Here is a 22,440-nt window from a genome sequence, read left to right on the forward strand (position 1 = left end):
CGTCTGTGAGGCGTTAGCGGTGTTTGTTTTTAACATAGTTCACGGTGGAGAACAGTTGCTGACATAATGTGGATCCGAAGATCCATAATTGGCTTACCTGGGGTTGAAAGTCTCGATAAATGCACGGCGTTTCGGCGGGTACACCGGCTTCCGCAAGTGTGACGCTTATTTTGAACGATTTAAAAAAAAAAAAATAGAATATAATTTCATTTTTATATTTCAATATCACAATAATCTTCCAATTTAGAACTACAAGTTAAAAAAAAGAGCTAACATAAATAAAATACACTTCAGCTAATTACTTAAAAAAATAATTTATTTTCCCAAACCACACGGAGCCGCACTAAAAGGACTAAAGAGCCGCAGGTTGCCGACCCATGGGTTAGACGTTAACCTGATCTCAGAGGTGTACTTAGTAATATTGGATGGTTTATTATTAATCGCCAGAGTTGCCTTAATGACTGGAATACCAAACTGTGATAATGTAATTCTCTCTGAGACATGATGTTTCATTTGAAAGCAACGTGTGAATATTGTTGTGTATTAAAAATATTCTGAGCTGGCACAGCAAGCAGAGCTTCTGATGGTCTTTTCTGAGCCGTTATCTGCACTGCGTGGATATAACACTTCAGGGTTTTGTTATCGTCATGACTTCGGCCAGAATCAGTTCATCCATCTGTTTGTGGTGACGGTAACCACATTGAGTGAAGACGGGCGGCTTTTTACATCCTTGATCTAATTTTCCCATTTTGTTATAACAGGAAGTTAACAAAGCAGCATTTATCTTCATCCAACAGAAAACATACAGACACATCGACAATTCTGAGGACAAAACTGAAACTTGCGTGTAGTAATACCATTTCTAAGATATTGCTTCTGTTTCCTCCTGATATATTTGAAAAGACTGTGCATCAGTAAGACAGATTCTACTGGTGATACAGTTAAAGATATGATGCTCTGTCTTCATGGATATTTTAGAGTTTATTAGGTTGAGTTTATGGCAAATCCATTGGATAGAAAGATGACATTTTGTGCTATAAACTGTAGTCATTGTAAACTTGTGTTTGTATACTGATGCTCTGCTTTCATTTCTGTGCAGGACTTATGGCCGTGCACCAAAAATGATCCTCCTTGAAGCTAATTTTGTCCAGTTTAAAGAGGAGTTGCTCCCAAAGGAGGGCAACAAGGCTCTTCTCACCTTCCCCTTCCTCCACATCTACTGGACTGACTGCTGTGTGAGTACAAAGCACACACAGATACACAATCTCATTACACTCTGCTTGTCAGATCAGGTTGAGCATGTATTCTCTAGCCTGTCTTTGGGGGTCCTTAGGTTGATTCAAAGCTCTGTAAACTCGCCTTTATCAAGTAGCTGACAGAGAGATAAAGACTTATGTTGTGGGTTGCTGCTGTTCAAGCGAAATTTGGAAAGGTGTTGGCACATTTTGTACAGGAAGTGAGAGTAGTCGAGTCGTAATAAAGCAGAGTTTGTTTAAAGATGGATGTGACTGCCTGGATGAGTGTTGTGTTTATACTTTTGGGTGATGGCACTTTTATGCTCACTGTTCATTAGGGCTGCACGATTTTGCATAAAATGAGAATGAGAGGATTTCTTTGCTTAGAATTGAGATCACGATTCTCTCACGATTTTCTTTTCCAGTATAAATATTTCTTGCACTTATTAACTGCACATCAACTTCGTAACAGTTGAGACTGAACATAAAAACAATAAATAAACATAAAAACAACAAATGTCTCACGTTTTGTCGTTGCTGCAAAATGTTGCACTGCTTGAAATTCCGTCTCCACCGTTGCTCGACACTGCGTGTATAGAGCAGGTAGTGCAACATTTTTAAAATAGTTGCGGGACGGCACTGCGTAGCGTTTGTCTAGGGTGTTGATCATTTTTCTAAATCCCTCGTTTTGCACAGTGTTGATGGAGCCATATCTTTGGTCAGGTGATAAGTGATGGCCTCCGTAATTTCTTTGTGCCTGCGGGAGTTAAACGTGTATAGGGAAGCGCTGTATAAGGTTCCCGTTATTGATGTTTGGGTGGTTGACCGGGACGGATTTTCTCCTGTCACTTTCTCGTAATCCCTGACGTGCTCTCCGTTGTTTTTTCCTGCTAATTTTAGCAGCCAGCTTCTGTATCACATGGTATAAGGCTCCGCCCTTGTCATTTGTTGAGCAGGAAGAGTGAGCGCTTGTTTTCGTGCAGATTACGTCCCGGATCAAAATGCGGTACAATCGTCGTTGTCTTTTTTTCTTTTTTTTTTTTAATCGTTGTCATTTGGAAATGAGATCGCACATAAGTATGAATCGAGATCGCGATTTTCTAACGATTAATCGTGCAGCCCTACTATTCATCCCCTTTCGCATGATGCTGTGCAACGAAACGGATGTTGCATCCGCTGGCTTAAGCTGCCGCTTTCGTGTTGCTTCTGCTGGTCACGCACATCACTATTTTTATAACGTAGCGTACTGTGCTACTGCACTTGAGTTGTGTTGAAGACGTGAGCATACAATTGTGCATCAGTACAGAAGTTATACCGACATGACACTTGGTCTTATGTCTTTGCTTCTGGTTTTCACTTATTGTCTTCGTACGTCAGTGCTGATGTGGCGGCGTTGCACACCTGTCGTTCAGGTGAATATTGCAGCTCTGGGTCTTAACTGCGAGTTAAAATAGAAGTGGCTATGTGATCACGTTACCAGCAGTTTGTGAAGAAACCAATGCCGTTGGTACACTTTCAAAGGTGGGTCTTTTTAAAAGAGGTGAAAGATATGGAAACGTGACGTCCATCAAGGCTGACAGGCACATGTATGTTGTTTTCCATATAAACACGAAGCTTTGAACAACCCATCATCAAGTGTATCTCGTTTGCAGAGCCTTTCTCAGCAATTATCTGTTATTACACGGATGGTTTTCGCTCATCCGCAGCCAGGCTAAACTGAACTTGACATAAACGGCGAAGCAAAAGCAGATGGGAGAAAAACAAGAGGAGCAGGAAGCTGCTGCTGGTGCTGACTGAGCAGTTGGTTAGTTTAAGGAAGTGCAGTCATCAGCTCATGACTCATGACATTTCCTAAGGACTGTGGGTGTAGTATACCTGCGTTAAAGACTGCCTTTGTAAAACCTGAATGCTTTCTTGTTTGTAAAAGCAAACAAACCAATGTCTCCTTGACAAACAGCTTTGCAAAGTGTGAGTTTAGTCCCATCTTTATTCAAGAGCGAGGTTTTTGATTTGTAGTGGTTTTCCTCAAAGCGCCATGCTTGCAAAGGTGCTCAGCTCTTAATGAAAAGTTGAATAATGTATGTGATACAATACAATACAACTTTATTTGTATAGCACGTTTAAAAGACACCAAAGTGCTTTACAATAAAAACAGGAAAATTAAGACAATAAATAAAAGACTATTAACAAAGTACCACATATGTCATCAGGTTAAGGGCACTAATTACACAACAATAAAAGGGAATATAAGAACAAAGTTACTAAGAACAGATATAGCTAAAAGATAAAGTACATAAATAAGAAATTGAACGAAATATAAAACAGGGATGTGATATTCAACTTGCTGCTGTCCAAGCACACACACACACACACACACACACACACACACGCGCCACGTAAATGGAATTGCTTAATTTGTTTAAGTAAAGAAACAAAAGCATTTTAAACCCTAAGGTGCTTCTTTTGCAGTTTCCTCGAGTCACTTTGTCACTATTAGTACAGAAACCAAACACAGAAGCAGTACACTTTCAAAAGCTTATTTTGTTTGCTTGTTTGTTTGTTTGTTTGTTTTTCTAACAAGTGAAACAAAGCTGAATATGGAGGTAATGAGGATGCTGGTTAAGTACTGCGTGTCCTCCTGCACATTAGACATTTTGTAAACGAGTAATGTAAAATGCAGGCTTTGCTTTGCGGCTTAAATAAAATTGTTCACACTCAGCTTGTGGGATGACAAAACTGCCAAGCAATTAGCCGACTGTTGGAGGCCGTGCCATTCTTGTCTAGTGAGGTCAGCCTCTTCAGTCACAGGACTGTCAGGCAGAAGTAATCTGCCACTATAATTGAAAAGGGAATATATGGGAATCCCATAGCTACATTTTTTTTTATTTATAAATGAATAAAACATCATAAAGGCTAGATGGAGTTATTTTCTGTCAACTTGTGTCACTTTAGGGCAAATACATCCTGACTGACTAAAAGTTAACTTCCCAAACATTGTGTAATAGCAGGACTTCAGTTTTTCTTTCTGGCGGGTGACTGTTATATAATAACTGACTAATCGTATTATAGCCCACCTCTTCTCGTTTCCAGCCAATTTAAAACAAACACCACCCTCGAGCAGGATTCATTTAGAGCAAGCCACTCGGCAAATCCCAGTCACAACATCCACATCAGTACCCCACAGATACGGAGGTTTAGTTATTGTCAATATAAACTCGCTGGCCAGCTTTCTTTCTGTAGTTTCAGTTTCCTGATGTGCTTTGATGTTGAAATATTCTCACTGGGTACAAAATGCTCTTAAAGAGGAAGCATGTTTTTCTTCATTTGCTCTTTAGTTACAATCTGATCAGTTAAAATTTTATTGATTCTGATTATGTAAAGTACAGCTGTAATAAAATTAATATGTTTGTACTGCTGTGGTGTGGTGTTGGCAAACAATTGGCCAACATCTAGGATGGAATAAACAGGTATATAGTGCACTGTGATGATACTCAAGCCAAAACATGTGCAAAGAAATGAGCTATTTGCAGTTGTGTGGATGTTGTATATTTCCCAGGTACACCTTGCTAATACTCTGGATTATTGGCATGATAGCGTCACACAGTTGCTGTTGTGATGTGAATCTCCCGTCCCATCCACATCCCAAAGGTGCTCTATTGGATTGAGATCTGGTGACTGTGGAGGCCAGTTTAAGTTTTGTGACCTGGTTGGAAGCATCAGAAGACTGTACAGTGTGCTTACACAGGGATAGAGATGGTTGGCAACAATACTCAGGCAGCCTGTGGTGCTTAAACAATGATTAGGGGCCCAAAGTGTTTCAGAAGACACCCCCCACACCGTTATACCATTACCAGCCTAAACTGTTGATACAAAGCAGGACGGATCTGTGTTTTTGTGTTGTTGCCACCGACTAGTATCTGAATCTTAGCAACAATCGAGACAACAATTTTTCCAGTCTTCTATTTTCTAGTCTCTCTAAGCAAACTGCTTTCCATACCATGATTTTAATAAGTGGTTATTTGAGTTACTCTGTGGCTATTCTGCCCTCTAGCATCAACGAGAGAGCCCACTTTCACTAGGTTCACTACCATGCCTCATTCAACATCACTGAAGTCACCTTTCTTCCCTATTGTGATGCTTCAGCAGGTTGTCTTGACCGTGTCTAAGGCTACGTCCACACGTTTCCACATTTTTGAAAACTGAGATTTTCCGTTTTCGTTTTAAAAAATAATCCCGTCCACACGTAAAGGCAGAAATGAAGGAAAACGCTGCTAGGAACATACCAAAGCAGCAGGTGGCGCTATATTCCTAACCGTGCAGAAATGTTGGCCAATCAGAAGTCTAGAAGCCTCGGTGGGAAAAAGTAAACAAAGCTGGGGCATAGAAGCAGAACCGAGTCGTATGTGTGGAGGGACAGTAACTGTGTGTGTATATGTAAGCATTTAAATACTGCAGAGACAAGTAACAGTAACAGTATTGTAGTAATTCATTTCACCGAAACAATAACGTGGCGCACACTGTGACGTCAAAAAAGGCGCACACCTTTGACGCTGCGTTTTCTCCGTTTTTCTCGTCCACATGTAAATGCAAAAACGGAGTTTTTAAAAATCTCCATTTTCAGTGACCAAAAACGCCGTTTACGTGTGGACGAAAGGTGCAAACGCATAGAAAAATCTGCGTTTTCAAAAATACCCGGGTACGTGTGGACGTAGCCTTATTGAGTTGCTGCCATGTGATTGGCTGAGTAGTTATTTCCATTAATGAGCAGTTGAACAGGCGTATGTCCATATATACCACTATGCAAAAAGGTAATTAATTGCATTATAAAAATGAAATAACTTGAACTAAATCACATCAATGTCTGGGTTGATGACTAATTGTTTTTAAACCAGCACCAGTTTTCTTTGATATTTTGGCAGCCAGGACTAAGTCGTCATAAAATGCCTGACTAAGCAAAATGATGTGCTTTATTGTAGGATACAGAAATGTATAAGAGCTCCGTGAAGGAGGACATGATGCGCTGGCAGAACAGCCTGAGGACCCACGGCTCATCAGACTGGGTCATCATTGTGGTGGAGACCAATGATACCAAGAAGAAGAACAAGACAAACATCCTGCCTCGCTCATCCATTGTGGACAAGATCCGCAGTGACTTCTGCAACAAGCAGAGTGACAGGTCAGCAGGCTCCTCCTGTTTAAACAAACTCATTTGGATGAAATTAGAAAGACGTGACGATGCGTAACACACTGACTCCCTTTACAATGCTTTGTTAGTCCCAAGTTTCTTCTTTTTCTGGAGTGACTGTCAAAGGTAATTGTTCTACAGAGTAATTTGAAATGTGATGTGTAAGTCTGAAATGATTATTTGGTTTTTGTAACGATTGTTTGATGTTATGTTTCTGAAAAACGTCATGAGAGCCTTTCTTTTTATCCCAAAACACACAAACACACAGAGTTTGTGAATCTCTAGCGGCGGGTAGTGATGAATGCAGAGCGTGATGCAGTCTAGGGAGAGAAAGTGTACTATAAGTTATTTCTACACTTGTACAAAACAGATGTAAATGTGCTCGATGTTAGAATTTAGAGACATTCTCTGAAAGTCTATCGTAGAGGTTCTCTGGATGCTGCAGTTTACTGATTTCCAAACGGATGACATGAAGAGTCTGAGTTGAAATTTGACATTTACAAATGCCAATTTTAGCTGAACTGTTAGGATTCAATTCAATTTCAATTTTATTTATATAGCGCCAAATCACAACAAAAGTCGCCTCAAGGTGCTTCATAGATACAGAGAAAAACCCAACAATCATATGACCCCCTATGAGCAGCACTTTGGCGACAGTGGGAAGGAAAAACTCCCTTTTAACAGGAAGAAACCTCCAGCAGAACCAGGCTCAGGGAGGGGCGGGGCCATCTGCTGTGATTGGTTGGGGTGAGAGAAGGAAGACAGGATAAAGACATGCTGTGGAAGAGAGACAGAGATTAATAACAGATATGATTCAATGCAGAGAGGTCTGTTAATACATAGTGAGTGAGAAAGGTGACTGGAAAGGAAAAACTCAATGCATCATGGGAATCCCCGGCAGCCTACATCTATTGCAGCATAACTAAGGGAGGATTCAGGGTCACCTGGTCCAGCCCTAACTATATGCTTTAGCAAAAAGGAAAGTTTGAAGCCTAATCTTGAAAGTAGAGATAGTGTCTGTCTCCTGAATCCAAACTGGAAGCTGGTTCCACAGAAGAGGGGCCTGAAAACTGAAGGCTCTGCCTCCCATTCTACTTTTAAATACTCTAGGAACAACAAGTAGGCCTGCAGAGTGAGAGCGAAGTGCTCTAATAGGGTGATATGGTACTACAAGGTCATTAAGATAAGATGGGGCCTGATTATTTAAGACCTTGTATGTGAGGAGCAGGATTTTGAATTCAATTCTGGATGAATTTTACAATTAGAAACCCAGAGATTCCTTTATGTTTTAATTATTTTATTCACTTAATTTAAAAACATTTTCACTTTTATTTAAAAATGAAATAATAGTAATTCATTGCTTTCTTTCACATCGTCTCAAAGCAGTTTCTGTAATCAGCTAAATCTAAGCTGCCTTGTGGATTGAATCTTCCTCATGAAAGACTTTTGTGTTTTCATCCAGGTGTGTAGTTCTGTCGGATCCTCTGAAGGACTCATCTCGATCTCAGGAATCCTGGAATTCCTTGCTGCTAAAGCTGCGAACTCTCCTCCTCATGTCCTTCACCAAGAACCTGGGCCGCTTCGAAGATGAAATGCGCACACTACGAGAGAAGCGCACCCAGCCGGGCTGGAGCTTCTGTGAATACTTCATGGTCCAGGTACGTGGAAAGAAGCGCCAGAATGTCGGCCTGTGTGTCATCCTGTCCTTGAACTCTGTCCTAGTAGTGTCAAGTGTTGATTTCCAGTTTTGTCTTATGTGTGTGTCGTGCAGGAGGAGCTGGCCTTTGTTTTTGAAATGCTGCAGCAGTTTGAGGACGCCTTGGTCCAGTATGATGAGCTGGATGCTCTTTTTACCCAGTATGTCCTTAACTTTGGAGCGGGAGGTACGTAATCACCTCATTATTATGCTTTGTTTCTGTAATTAAAAGAAACACTGTTTGCAGTTTTGTTTCCATTTTTGCAGGTACGCGCTAGTTTTGTTTTTGGTCATGCTAATCCGCTTCTTTCACAGATACTGCTAACTGGCTCGGCTCCTTCTGCGCCCCGGTGCGTAACTGGAGCGGCTTGTTGCTTCGGCGACCCATTGACATGGAGAAGAGGGACAGTATCCAGCGTGGAGAGGCCAGTCTCTTAGACCTGAGAAGCTACCTGTTCTCTCGCCAGTGCACTTTACTAATCTTCCTCCAGAGACCCTGGGAGGTCACGCAGAGAGCGCTGGAGCTGCTCCACAACTGTGTACAGGAGCTCCGCCTGCTGGAGGTAATAAACGCAGATCGTACCATTTCTAATGGTATGAGTGGACTTTCATCCTCTCTTTCTACAAAATGTGCTTCATTACTTATCTTAAAATGCTTTCTTGTGTTACTCAGGTGCAGGTTCTTGAGGGAGCTCTGGACTGTTGGGTGTTTCTCAGCTGCTTGGAGGTTCTGCACAGGATCGAGGGCTGCTGTGATCCAGCCCAGTTAGCTGCAAACTGCTCCCATACTGTTGGTCTCTGGGCGTATGCTACAGACAAGGTACCACACACAAAATAAAAAAAACAAAAGTCTTGCTTTTGGGCTTTAATAACTTAATAAACCCATTAGCAGCACATTTAAGCTTCCAACAGATCTGTTTAGGCTCTTAAGTTGAAAAGCTCCATAAACATTGACACTGATACTAACACTTGTATGTTATCAAACTTGTGAGAAGTATTAATATTGTATCATGCACATGCAATTTTCCACTGTTCAGCACCAACCTAAAGACACGTGTCTTTCCCAGTTTTTACCCGTCAGCCCTAAAAAAGGCTGAAGGGGTCGCCAGCCTATGGGGCAGCAGGTTTTTAAATGCAGTAGCTCACAAATGCTTCAAATGGATACCATTGGTGTATCTGCTGCTGAGGGGTAGGAGGTAGGGCTGCCACAAACTATTATTTTGATAGTCGACTAGTCACCGATTATTTTTGCGATTAGTCGACTAACCAGATCATCATCCATTGGATGTAAAAGTACAGCTTATTGCACCAGCAGCATCTGCTCTTAACTATCATTAGCTTACAGCTTTAAGTGTTTAAGGTATGTGCTAACTAAAAATAAAGACAAGATGATAGTTTATTAAATTTTAATGAAATTTGCAGATTGTTTCGGTGAAGTTTAATAAACTCCTTGCTATCTAAAATATAACAGGACACCGGAGTATATTCTCGAGCATCTCACACTTCTGATAATCAGCTGTCTGCTTGATGTTTATTCAGCTGTGTAAAAACTATAACTTTAATCTCAGCCAAACCGATTTACTCAGGAACAAATAAAACACTACAAAAAGCCAAACAATAACATTTTGAAGTTATCTAAGTGACTTATATATCATGTTTAACCTGAGTAGCGAAAGACGGTGGTGGGTTTGAAAACGATTTCCCGGGAGTCCGGTGTTCTCACGGCTCTAGTTAGCCTAGCCCCCGGCTAGCTATCGAGCTAGTGGGTAACAGACGTCTCCGAAAACGTCGGAGCGCTTTTGAAAATATGTGGTGTCTTGATAAACGGAGCAGATATTTGAGGTTTACACAGCTACATTCTCGCCTGAAAATATGTTAAACGTTTATTTTGTGACCAGAAAGAATAATAAGAGTAATATTAAAACTAACTAGCTGCCGCCATTGTTGGAAACTGAGCTGGGCTGCGCTATAAATTCTGGGACACAGCTTCTTCTTCGGGGTTTAACGGCAGCTTGCATCCTTGTACATGCAGTGCTGCCATCTTCTGTTTCAGTCCGTTATTACACTCTTAAATCTTACTATTTATTCCTGCGTCTTTTGGGATCTAACAAAGCTTCAAACGACGCGTCAAATATTAAATTAGTCGTCAACGTAATCGTGACTAGTCGACGTAATCGTGGCAGCCCTAGTAGGAGGCCATCGCCCCCTGCCAATATTTTAATAAGTTTCTACATACAAGAGCACTAAAAAGGTTACTTGTCTGTATTTTTCCAAAACATCTTTGCCAAAGCTTTGCAGTCCATTTCTGTCGAATGAAGAAATGTCCTTAACCTTTTATGTAATAATTTAAACACCAAGAAGTAGGTGTTATGAACATAAAATGGCCTTTTTTCAATGAGTGTTGTCTCTGCGTTCTGCAGCTGAAGTCTCTGGGGGAACTCTGTGGCTTAGTGTCAAAAAATGGACCCAATTCTGAGGACCTGAACAGGACTGTAGATCTGCTGGCTGGGCTCGGGGACGAGAGGCCTGAGACTGGTAAGCTTTGATATTCTACCTTTGCTGGGCAGTAATGACCACCTAATTTATTTATTTTTTCAGTTTGTCACTTTTTTTAGATTAAAAGTACAGGCTGTTCCCAAAAACATGGCTATTAGTTGTAGTCTCTGCAGTGCACACACACAGGCAGAGTGCCTCTTTGATCTATGGCAGCTCTCTTAAGTCACCATGGTGTGCCTGAACCCTCAGGGTTACACTTTGCTCTTCACTGCCTCTCTTATTTGAAAGGGAATAAATAACCGCATGTGTTTTTAAAATCTCCTTTGTCTTCCTCCACAGTCAACAGTTTGCAGAGCCCGTACAAAAAGCTGAAAGAAGCTTTGTCGTCTGTCGAAGCTTTTGAAAGGCACTATCTTGTAAGCCACACATATTGCCACAGTTTGATATTTTATTTCATTGGTTTACTAAGAAGGAAGTTAAGACACATTCTTTCAACTGTAATCCAATTTTTTTTAATCATTTTTTTTTTAATGATGTAATGTCCTGAAAGCTTCAGCAGCACATTTGATGATCTTTCTCTTCTACCACCTTGTTGGCTCCTTCTTGCATCAGGAACTTTCTCATGCTGCTATGGAAATGTACCAGGCCATCGGCCGGCTTCGGTCTGCCAGACTGGTGGGAAAAAGTCTGGCTGAGTTCTACATGTAAGGAAGAGTTAAGCTGTTGGTTTAATTACGGTATAGGCAGGTCTATTTGAGTTTTTCAGGTTGATTAGGCTTCTACTGTAGAACTGTTTCCCAGTTAGAGCCTATAAATACCCACACAGGACTGAAGATAATTGAGAGGAATTAAGTGACATGAATTATATTGAGCATAACTATATGAGGTCTAACTTAATAGTCAAAAACCAAATACTTATGATGCAAGAAATAGGCTGTCCATCTGCTACTGGCTCATATTTGATGTCATGCCAGCCAATAGAGAATAAGCGAGTGGGCAGTATTTGCAGTAATGATAATGATAATAATAATAATGATAATGATAATAATAATGATGATAATAATGAGGATAATAATAATGATGATGATGATAATGAGGATAATAATGATGATGATAATGATGATGATAATATTAATAATAATGATAATAATGATGATCTCTATCATTTTCTATAATGAAGAGGAACAAGATGATTTGTTTATATATGTCTTTTTAATGTAACACAGGAGGAAGGGAGATCCTGAGCGGGCGGAAACCTTCTTACAGGAAGCTCTGAAGTCATACGTGTCAGAGGGGTGGAGCCTCCCTGTGACTCACACCAGGCGACAGGTCGCCGAGTGTCAGAAGCTGCTGAGCAAAACTGAAGAGTATCCTTCAGAGCCATGAGACTAATTAATGGGCAAATATTAAAACATCACAGTGATTACTTCACAGTACTAAACACTGAAGCACATTTATTACTTTCCTACTTTACTATTAATAAAAATGGTCAAAGTTAGTATTTTAAAAATATGTCCTTTAGTTTCTTTGTAATATAAAGTCGGTTGTTATGGCATCAAAATATTTACACGACCTTCTATATGTTGGTCTAGTATTATTATCAGTCAGGGTAAAAATAGGCTGAGCCGCTGATGATGTGAAACCTTGTCTGGTTCGGTTTGGCCTTGAAGGTAAAGTAGGGGTTCCCGTTTTGTTCTTCCAAAAGTAGTGAAATGAATTATTTGGTTTCCTTTACAACCCTCCACAGCTACTTACAAACCAGTGCCTTGTTGGCTGGTGATGTAAATCTGACGACGGACGAGAGGAAACACTTTTGTCAGGAAATTCTGAGCTTTACTGGCAAGTCTGGAGACCAGTGTAAGCCAGTTTAACTCCCAATCAGTTGGAATCCGCTTTGTATTTATAATTTACAAAAATGTGCACATCATTAACGTGTTTTTTTTCTGCTTCTTGCTCTCAGCTCACAAAGTTACCCTCAGCATGGGCGTGTTTGCACAGCTCACGCAGTTAAAGTTCCACCCAGCAGCAGCCTCGGTGCACTCTGGAGCTGTCCTGCAGGTGGAGCTCACTCTGCGGTGTTTGATGCCCGTGTCGGTGCGCATCCAGCAACTAGTCGCCAGCATTCACTTTGAGGTGGATCACGGAGGGACTCATGGGAGGTCAAAGGGAGCTCAGAGACAAACGCACCCGGGGACAGTAGTGTTTAGACAGAGTAACTCATCAGCGGGTCCTCCATCCTCCGCAGGTGCCGGGCCTTCGTTAGAGCTGGATGAGATTCAGGACAGGAGTCCTTCGGACAATTCTCTCAACTCTACAGGAGTGATATGTAAAAACACTCACCTGCTCATGCGTCGTCATGACAGCAACTCACCCCCAGACACGCCTAACTGTATCAGCCCCCCTACTGTTGGAATTAAGGAAGGAGCCCAAATGCTGAAGGTGCAGGATGTAACATTAGAGCCTGGCGACAACAGCATCACGTTCACGGCACCAGTAAGATGCGACCTTCCTTCGGTCATAAAATGTCCCTTTAACTTTCCCCCCCCCTCACGCTCTCATTTGTGCCTCTGGTTTGCATTGTAGAGTGGACAGCCAGGTACTTACACACTTCGTCAGCTGTGTGCCACAGTCGGCGAGGTGCAGTTTATCCTGCCTCATATCTACCCGTCGGCCCAATATGAAGTATATTCTCAGGAGCCCCAGCTCACCGTGGAGCCTCTCTCAGGTCTGAATATTTTCATTTGATTAAAATCAGATTCTTCATATCTGGGGCTGTTGTGTTTGTTACACTTGGAGTTTATTTGCAGCTTTATTAGCTTAAATTCTCTAATAGTTTTCTGTAATTATGACAATATAAGCATAAAGAGTTTGAGGTTGATAAATTCTAATAAATGATTAGTTCATAAAAATACTTTAACTTTTAATTTTAACAGGTCAATAGCTTAAAAAAAAGTTAAATAAGTTTTACCAGCTCGTTTGAGCTGATCAGACTATAAATATTCCACTTACCCATAAGCCAGTGCAGCATGTGTGCGTCACTGTAGTTGTGTCTGTGTTTGCAGAGCCACTGTTAGCCGGTCTGCCTCAGAAGGTGAAGTTTACTCTGCTGACGGGTCACTACACTGTGAAGAAAGGAGATGCCCTGCAGCTCAGCAACACAGAAACAATGCCCATCCTGCCCTCCACCAGCTGCACCGCCCGAATCAGTAGCCCTACTTCTGGTCAGTGACTACACTGAATATAAGAAATGATTCTTTTAAGATTTGGAGTAGTGATGTTTCCTGACAGTCCACTTTACTGCTGTCATTCTTTCCATGCCAAACTGCTTAGATTATCTCACCTGTTATTTGAGTAATGTTGTCTGAACTATATGGATCTCCACTGTGTGGGTGGGTGGGGTTTGCACAGAATCTTGGTGTTCATGAGTTGTGCCCATAAACAAACTCATAGATCCTTCGCTCTAAACTTCACGCGGCCATCTTTTCTGTCCCCCTCTCGTGTTCAGAGTTGGTGGGTGAAAGCACTTTGTCCATTCAGTCGTCTGAAAAGGTGACGAGCATCAGCCTTCCTCCGGCCCCTCCCTACCACACTCTGGAGTTTCAGCTGGAGGTTTTGTGCATAATCCCGTCCGGGGCTGACCGGCCCGCCAATGAGAGGCTGACTAATGGGGAGGTCCGCCATCGACCACGGAGCTACAGTCATCCCGACACACCGATGACCGCCATCGACCAGAGGGTGAGACACAAGACATGCATGCTACAGATCACTGGTAGTCTAGCTGTGGGTGGTACCTGTGTATAGTGTGGATTACATTTTCTAGTGATCAATCGATCAGTGGTTCATAAGATGATTAATCACTAATGTTCTAATAAATGTTTTAAGTTATCGTGAGGGTTTGCTACTTTAATGCTTTCACATTATAGAAGAATTGATGTTTTTGTGTGGTGAAGGTTTTATATTTGATGACACTTTGGGCCCAAAGATATTGTAGTTTTGTTTTTTCTTTCTTTTTTAAGATAAACAATTGACTATTTCAAATAGCTGACATAAATTGTAAAGAATATGATTGTTAGTCATCAACCAAATACATATTTGCCAGATAGCTGAAAGTCTGAGAAACGTAAACTTGTGTGTGTGCACAGATGTCTATCGACTGTCCGTGGTCGATCTACTCCACGCTGCTTGCCCTCACCTTCTACATCCCCTTCAAGACCAAACACTCTTTGCTTTCTGCTGGTAACAGGCAAGTCTCTTCCTCTTTTTAATTAGTTTTTATTGTTTAGATTTAACTTATTAACAGTCTTTACCACTACCTTTCCAAACCTGTCTGACCTGTGACCTGTTGGACGTGATCCCACAGGAAGTACATCCAGGTGTGTGTGCAGAATGTGTCAGATGTTAATTTCACGCTGGCAGAAGTGAAGCTGACAGAGAAGCAGCACGCATCGCTGGAGCTCCAGGATCTTAACACTAAAACACAACAGGTGAGCAGAAAGGGGTAAAAAGCCTTTGTTTTAAATAATGACACCAGTTTTAAAATATGGTGAATGCCTTCTGTAATATTTTGGGTTAAAGATGGCTTTATAGGCTGTTTTGCTTATTTTATTCTTGATTTTGCATTTTGGTGTTAATTTGTCTGGAAACCTCTTGTCATTGTGGACGGAGTCCCAGAGTGTTTTCAGATTCCTTTACATCAGGATAGACAATGTCGTGTCCAAATTCATGGGCTGCATCCTCCTGAGGACCCGGCCTTCGCGGTCTACGTGGGCCGGGTCCTCAGAAGGTCGGGTAGGCCGGAAGTAAACGGCTGTGGAAATTGGACGGTCTCGCCTTCTTATTAGCGTCACCGCTGTCTCGGAGGAGTTTAATAAACTCAGCCGTCTGCTCCTTGCTATCTTACGGAGCCCCGCAGGGGACATGGGAGAAAAAAAAATTAAGACGGACTTTTGCGAGATCTCGCAAAACTAACTCGGCAAAAGTTTTAGCCGCATTCTTCCCGTTAGCTCGAAGCTAACGGGAGGTCGGCTGTAGTAGGTCTCGACCTCCCGTTAGCTTCGAGCTAACGGGAGGTCGAGACCTACTACAGCCGGGAGGAACACCGCTTTCCCGGCACATCGTGCCTCGACCTCCCGGTCGGCTTCGAGCCAGCGTCCGAAAAATGCGGCTAAAAACTTTTGCGAGATCTCGCAAAAGTTTCCCGAGTTTGTTTTGCGAGATCTCGCAAAAGTCCGTCTTAATTTTTTTTTCTCCCATGTCCCCTGCGGGGCTCCGTACTACCTAAAATATAACAGGACACTGGCGTAAATTCTCGACTGTCTCATACTTCTGTTTAATGTTTAATCAGCTGTGTAAAAACCAAGGAGGAACCCACCCGGGGGATTAATAAAGTTTTATCTAATCTAATCTAATAACTTTAATCTCAGCCAAACCGATTTACTCACTAACAAACAAAACACTGAAAAAGCCAAACAATAACCTTTTTAGGTTGTCTAAGTGACTTATATATTACGTTTAACCCGAGCAGCGAAAGTCCGCGGTGATCTGAAAATGATGTGCCGGGAGTTGTGCCGTTCTCGGCGGCATCAGTAACCCTCGAGCTCCCGGCGAGCTATCGAGCTGGTGGGTAGCAGACGTCTCCGAAAACGTCGAAGCACTTTTGCAAATATGCGATATCTTGATAAACCGAGCAGATATTTGAGGTTTACACAGCTACTTTCTCGCCTGAAAATATGTTAAAAGTTTATTTTGTGACCCAGAAAGATTAGTAAGAGTAATTTTAAAACTTAGTAGCGGCCGCCATTGTTGGAAACTGGAGTTTGGCTGGGCCGCGCTATGGATTCTGGGATATGGTGGGCCACGAAGGACACACCCGACCCATCAAATTCGGGGAAAAGGAGGACGCATTTGTCGGCTGCATTCAGAGGAGTCTACGAATTTGGACAGCCTTCGGCGCGTCGCTGTGACGTAATCGGTCTACAAATGCGTCCTCAGGAGGATGCAGCCCATGAATTTGGACACGAATGTCATAATACATTTTCCATCTTAGATGTCGATTTGAAACATCAGAGCGACATCATCCATGGACTCGCACTGACGTCTGGTGTGTATTTTGTGTGTCTAGCTTCTGTGCTGTAAGCACAGTGTGTTCTGCTTGTGGGAGGTGAGGTGGAAGGACGACCTGCCCTCCTGTCTCCAGTGTGTTTTCTCTGCCAACTTTTCTCCGCTCAGCCAAGACATTTCTGCCTACAAACCTTTCCACTACCAGTTCCAGCTTGAGAGAGTCACTGTAAGTCCACTTAAACTCCAGATTTAGGTCCTTTTCATCTCTCATTGTAGGAGTTGAGTTGCAGTTAAGTTAGCATTATCATTAACTCTCCCACCCCACTGATAACCTCTAATTCATGTCATCAGACATTGTACAGCGTGAAAGCAGAAATCTTCCCTCCTGCTGGCGAGCAGCGCTGCCGCTCTGGCGTCCTCTGTGGACTTGAGGTGTCTATAACACGACTGACTGAACCAGCAGAGGGCGAGATTGCAGAGGACAGCAAGACTGAGACCGATGGCCCCAAAACCACCAAGCTCATGTATGAAGGTATGCTATCAGCTCCCCTTTCTGTCTTTTTTTTTTCTTCTTTTAATGAAATCAGATTTTTAGTAGACCGGTCAGTTATTTGAGAGGAATATTTGGCTGAAGAACCGATAGAGAAATGGCATTAATGTCATACAACGCTCAACGTAGAAATGCTGGTGCCTAAAATCAGCTGCTTGCCAAAAACTGTAGTTCTGTAAGAGTTAACCCTTTAAAACCGGTCGGAGCGGGCACGCTCTGTTTTGCGTAACTATTTTTAAATCCCGGTAGCTCTGCAACCACGTGAGCTAGCGCAATAATTTTTTTTGCATATGAAACCGGAGGAGTTGTACTTACATCTTATGCCATCAGCTTGTCCTCAGTCACAGTTTCCTTCCACATATAGCTTTGCAAAAACTGCATAAAAAGCACTTGCAGCAACAAAAACATAATATTCCAGAAACAGGCTTTGCCGATCCGATCAGCTGTTCATAACACTTCCTACATTGGAATAGAGTTAGCGCGAACTTTTGCATGTCCGCCATGACCTGCCCGAAACAGGAAGTGATGTCATTTTCGCAGAAATGTTTTTTTGGGGTTTTTTTACCATATAGCCTCATGAGCCTATACTGGTGTTTTTAAAAGTTATCTTTGACTTTATGACTTTCTGTGTCGTTTCTGGGATGCTTAGGACTCATATTGCACTGCTGGAAATAGTTTATTTTGATGCACATGCTGCTTTTTTGCAAATTTGCATTATAATATTTATTTTCGTTTTTCCTGCAGTGTATAAAAATTGGTGTATTTCAAAAATAAAACTATGAAGACACTCAAAATAAATTTCCTGTGGTGGGAAACTATTTTGTGCAACTTTTTTGTATTTACAGTTTTGAGGGATAAGCCTCTTAAATTTCTCTAACTAGAAATATATGTTAAAAAAACAAAAATGATTTTCAATTTTTTTGTAGTTTATTGCACTTTTTTGCAATTTATGTAATTACTATGCACTTAATGCAGACATATTATTAAAATCTGGGCTATAATGGTTGTATTGATGTATATCAACTTGAAATGCTCCCAAAAATGGCTCCACAGCATGTAAAAATATAATATAAGCTCTGGCGGACTTGGTTCTATGGTAGGTCTTAAAGGGTTAATATCACTTTTCACAAATACCAAGAATATTAGCTGAAGCGGTGGATTTATCACTTTAAAGATCGACTTGTTTTTGTTCAGATGTGCATATGTATAAGAGCCAGGCATCTCTTCAAACTATTCTTCAGACTCCTTTTTGCATATGGCCAGACACAAACAAGGCAAAATTATTTAAGGCAACAAATAGTCTGTTTGATTTCGATAATGTGAAACAATTTTAATGGTTGTGTTTGCATGCACGTCCACAGTGGCTGACAGCAGCAGTAACTGGGCGGTGTGTGGGAAGAGTTCAGGGATGGTGCTCATGCCAATGACGGCCAACGCCACCCACAAAGTCCAGATCGAGGTGATGCCTCTGTTTGCTGGACACCTTCCCTTCCCCAAGATCAAAGTGCTGAAGTACCTGCCTCACACTGCAGCGGTGGCCATTCAGCCAGACCCCGGTGAGACCTGCTAAACCTTCAAGCCTTCAAGATGTTTATTCATAAGGGAAACGATGGAGAGATTGCTGAAGCAATCAGCTGTTCAAAAATGTCTCAACATACATAACACATTGTGTTTCCTAAAATATAAACCAGAAGTGACTTAATGAGTCATTTGGTTCACTCAGAGTTTTTGTTGTAACACCAGGGGAAGTTCAAAGCTTATTAGTTACTCAGCCTCACTAGTTATGAGTTGCTTTCTTTGTTCCATGCAGTTGCTCAGGTTGTGCTTTATTTACCTTAGAATTACCTTTGTGTTGTGTGACACCACAATGCAGCACATTGTGTGGATTGGTGACGCCCTCTGGTGATTCCTGTGGTTTTTTTTAGAAGAAGGTGCTCCTAAGTTTGAATATGACCGTCCATGCCGCTTTGTATTTGACCACCGTTAGGTGTCACCACTCGCACCGGTATCATTAGCATAGTTTCATCATTTTAACATAAAAGCAGCATCACATTAAAATGTAGCAAATGATTGCAGTGAACCGTGTTTTCATTCACACTGAAAAGGAGATTATTTATGTTTTCATTTTTATTTTGTATTTTTTGAATAGATTTGTTTTTTTCACTCTATTTGATCTGCTGGCCTGTTGGCAGTTCATCCCCAGATCTTAGAAATAACGTTCCAGTACAAAATGCTGCTCTTCTTCCTTCTTTCTTCTTCTTCTTTCTTCTTCCTTCTTTCTTCTTCTTCCTTCCTTTCTTCCTTCTTCTTCTTCCTTCTTCCTTCCTTCTTCCTTCTTCCTTCTTCTTCTTTCTTCTTCCTTCCTCCTTCTTCTTCCTTCCTTTCTTCCTTCTTCTTCTTCCTTCTTCCTTCCTTCTTCCTTCTTCTTTTTCCTTCTTTCTTCCTTCTTCTTCTTCCTTCCTTCTTCCTTCTTCTTCTTCCTTCTTTCTTCCTTCCTTCTTCCTTCTTCCTTCTTTTTTCCTTCTTCCTTCCTTCTTTCTTCCTTCTTCTTCTTCTTCTTCCTTCTTCTTCCTTCTTTCTTCTTCTTCCTTCCTTTCTTCCTTCTTCTTCTTCTTCCTTCCTTCTTCCTTCTTCGTCCTTTCTTCCTTCTTCCTTCCTTCTTTCTTCTTCTTCCTTCTTCCTTCCTTCCTTCCTTCCTTCCTTCCTTCCTTCTTCTTCTCCTTCTTCCTATTCCTTCTTCCTCTTCCTATTCCTTCTTTCTTCTTCGTCATTTGGACAATCAGTAATTTGTTTATTCCTTGGCGCTTTCAGACAGTTGCGTGGAGAACGACAGCCTATCCCTGCTGGACAAGACGCTGGATGATCAGGGAGACACAGCAAGCATCCGCAGCCGGGGTAGCGTCCACTCGGTGGGCAGCGGCGACCAGCAGCAGAAAGGCGTGGCCATGCCACGACTCGAGCCTTTCAGCCCCGGACAGGTGTTCAACCACAGCCATGCATGCCAGGTCCTGGTGCTGCCAGCTACTGACGACCACATCATGGAGGTCAATGCCACATGACCCTGGTGACGGCGTCACCAACAACCTTCACGTAGGACTGAACCTGTGGCCTGGATGGACTCTACTGAGATTGTTTTAAATCTGGGACGACTCGGGTCCACGAGTCCATTTCTGACACGGCTGCAGGTTGTCGTATGGACTCACTCCTAAGCATGAAACCCACTGCAGACGTCACGGACTAGCCAGTGAAGAGCCAATGACATCTGCTGATTAAGTTTAAATAAAGATTTTTCTTTGCCATACTTTGTACATAGCTCATTGAATGGATTTATAGGTATAAATATATATAAATAAATAAATATATATATATACGGACTGATCGGTGAGATCGGTGCCTGTCGTACTATTTCGAACTGAAGAAGGAAAAAAAACACTCCTGATTGTCCCGTGATGCACCAAAGCCCTAGATGTGTGTACGCCTTGACCATCTACTCAAGTACTGTAACAACTGAGTGTGTCCAGCTGTTGTGTGCCTCTTCTGTAGTCATCTTTTTTTTTTTATATTTGAGATTTCTGCTTGTTTTTGAGTCATTGAACTCTGATGTGTCTTTGGAGACGTATCTTATAATCCCAACAGACTCCTTCGTCCTAGTACTGAGGTAAATAATCATGATAATCTCCCAAGTTTACTACATGATTTCAGCATGATAAAAGTCAGTCCAGCACACATGAGGCACCAAAAATGAAACTGTAGAGCTATTATTGAAAATGACCAATGCACCATCTGTGCATCTGTAAAAAAATAACCCAGGTTACCTGTTCAAATGTCTGAACGTGTTGCTCTTCTTTCCATAGTATAGATTAAATGTGCTGCACAGGCTTTAGTATTTCTACTCTTGGGTATAAAGATCTTTAAAATGTTCACGTCTCCAAAAACGCACATAGATGTGCTAAAGAACTTCTATTTATTTTTAGCAAAGACAAAGCCGTATGTTTTCTGACTCAAACGAAAACATGAGAATGAAACTCTCAAATATAAACCCGGCAATGACACGAAAGGCTCCGATTGTAGTGGTTTGTTTGTGTGTATGTGTGTTGCATTTCTGTTCCGCTGTAGCGCTGTGTCCATGGACGTGATCAGACGAGACTTTTACACGAGGATCAGCCGGTGCACATTGTCTGTCAGTGCATTGTTTATCTACTGGGTGTGTATATTTATTGTGTGTGTGTGCGTGCCAAATCCATGTCCGAGCTATGCACACATACCGGTGATGTCGAATGGATGAGTGAAATAAGCCGCTGTTAGATTTATTCATGCATTTGTTTGAAAGGATGAACTCTAGCTACTTCTACCCCCGCCCTCCTCCACCCTTGTCCTCCTCTGTGGTGCATGCGCACACAGCGCGGCTACAGCCTCCTGCTCCTCTTTGACCACTGTACATACTTCTGTGTAAATAATGATTCAAAGGAAAATCATCTTTGATTGCCAACTATATTAAAAAAAAAAAGCATTGGGATCTCCGTGGATGTCTGTTTTCTATAATATCATGTTAGCAAGAAAATGGGTTGAAAGATTGACTTGTGTTGATATTTGTGCAGCATGAAAAACACAACAGGGAATCCTCACTTGCTGACCTCGGTGTAAGAAATGATTCACAATGTATCAGTTTACAAGTCAAAAATATGCTTTTCCCAAATGTTCCATGTTGACTGTTGTTATTAATCAAGTGATGTTTGTGGAAGGGACAAAAGTTTTTGGTTTCTTACTAAGTGTCATGAAACGCTGTGTGGCAGGCAGGAGATGAGGACTCAAAGTGCAGGACTCACAGACTCAGGGGATGAACTCAAAATCACAGCTTTATTTGCTGGTCACAGAAAAACGAGCATACAAAGTAAACTAAGCTAAACTGGGAAACAATGAACTAAAACTCACAGGGAGATCCACACAGCATGAGAGAAACAGGGTTTAAATACACTGGGAAGTAACGAGGGGAATGAGACACAGAAGGAGGGCACAGCTGGGAGAAATGACGAGACAAGGGAGCAAAGTAGGATACACTCACACGAGACACAGACCTTCAAAGTAAAATAGGAAGTAGCACAAACGCAAACTAGACTAGGGGAGACAGAGCAACACAGACAACACCAACAACAAAGAGACACAGAGGGCAGCTACTAAATACTCAGAGAACTAAACAGAATACAAGAAAACCAAACTA

The 22,440-nt window shown here is 41.8% G+C and overlaps 1 protein-coding gene across 2 annotated transcripts in view; it reads left to right on the forward strand.

Moving 5' to 3' along the window:
- Positions 1-21,828, forward strand: part of trappc10 (trafficking protein particle complex subunit 10) — a 29,133-nt gene extending 7,305 nt beyond the window's left edge. The window contains exons 3-23 of one of the 2 annotated variants that reach the window (XM_087853118.1): positions 1,100-1,235; positions 6,212-6,411; positions 7,883-8,078; positions 8,192-8,303; positions 8,432-8,679; positions 8,790-8,936; positions 10,537-10,651; positions 10,952-11,028; positions 11,225-11,316; positions 11,839-11,979; positions 12,360-12,469; positions 12,573-13,105; positions 13,196-13,337; positions 13,675-13,833; positions 14,118-14,347; positions 14,755-14,859; positions 14,977-15,096; positions 16,734-16,898; positions 17,024-17,204; positions 18,584-18,778; positions 20,034-21,827. In XM_087853118.1, coding sequence (XP_087709244.1) covers positions 1,100-1,235; positions 6,212-6,411; positions 7,883-8,078; positions 8,192-8,303; positions 8,432-8,679; positions 8,790-8,936; positions 10,537-10,651; positions 10,952-11,028; positions 11,225-11,316; positions 11,839-11,979; positions 12,360-12,469; positions 12,573-13,105; positions 13,196-13,337; positions 13,675-13,833; positions 14,118-14,347; positions 14,755-14,859; positions 14,977-15,096; positions 16,734-16,898; positions 17,024-17,204; positions 18,584-18,778; positions 20,034-20,281 — 3,652 coding nt within the window. In that variant the 3' untranslated portion in view covers positions 20,282-21,827. Of the gene's footprint in view, positions 1-1,099; positions 1,236-6,211; positions 6,412-7,882; positions 8,079-8,191; positions 8,304-8,431; positions 8,680-8,789; positions 8,937-10,536; positions 10,652-10,951; positions 11,029-11,224; positions 11,317-11,838; positions 11,980-12,359; positions 12,470-12,572; positions 13,106-13,195; positions 13,338-13,674; positions 13,834-14,117; positions 14,348-14,754; positions 14,860-14,976; positions 15,097-16,733; positions 16,899-17,023; positions 17,205-18,583; positions 18,779-20,033 lie in introns of both variants that reach the window. The other variant, XM_087853117.1, reaches the window with a different exon arrangement.
- Positions 21,829-22,440: the final 612 nt, after the last annotated feature.

The sequence above is a fragment of the Neolamprologus brichardi genome, chromosome 16, assembly GCF_056152115.1.
Source record: "Neolamprologus brichardi isolate AB-2024 chromosome 16, ASM5615211v1, whole genome shotgun sequence".
Lineage (NCBI taxonomy): Eukaryota > Metazoa > Chordata > Actinopteri > Cichliformes > Cichlidae > Neolamprologus > Neolamprologus brichardi.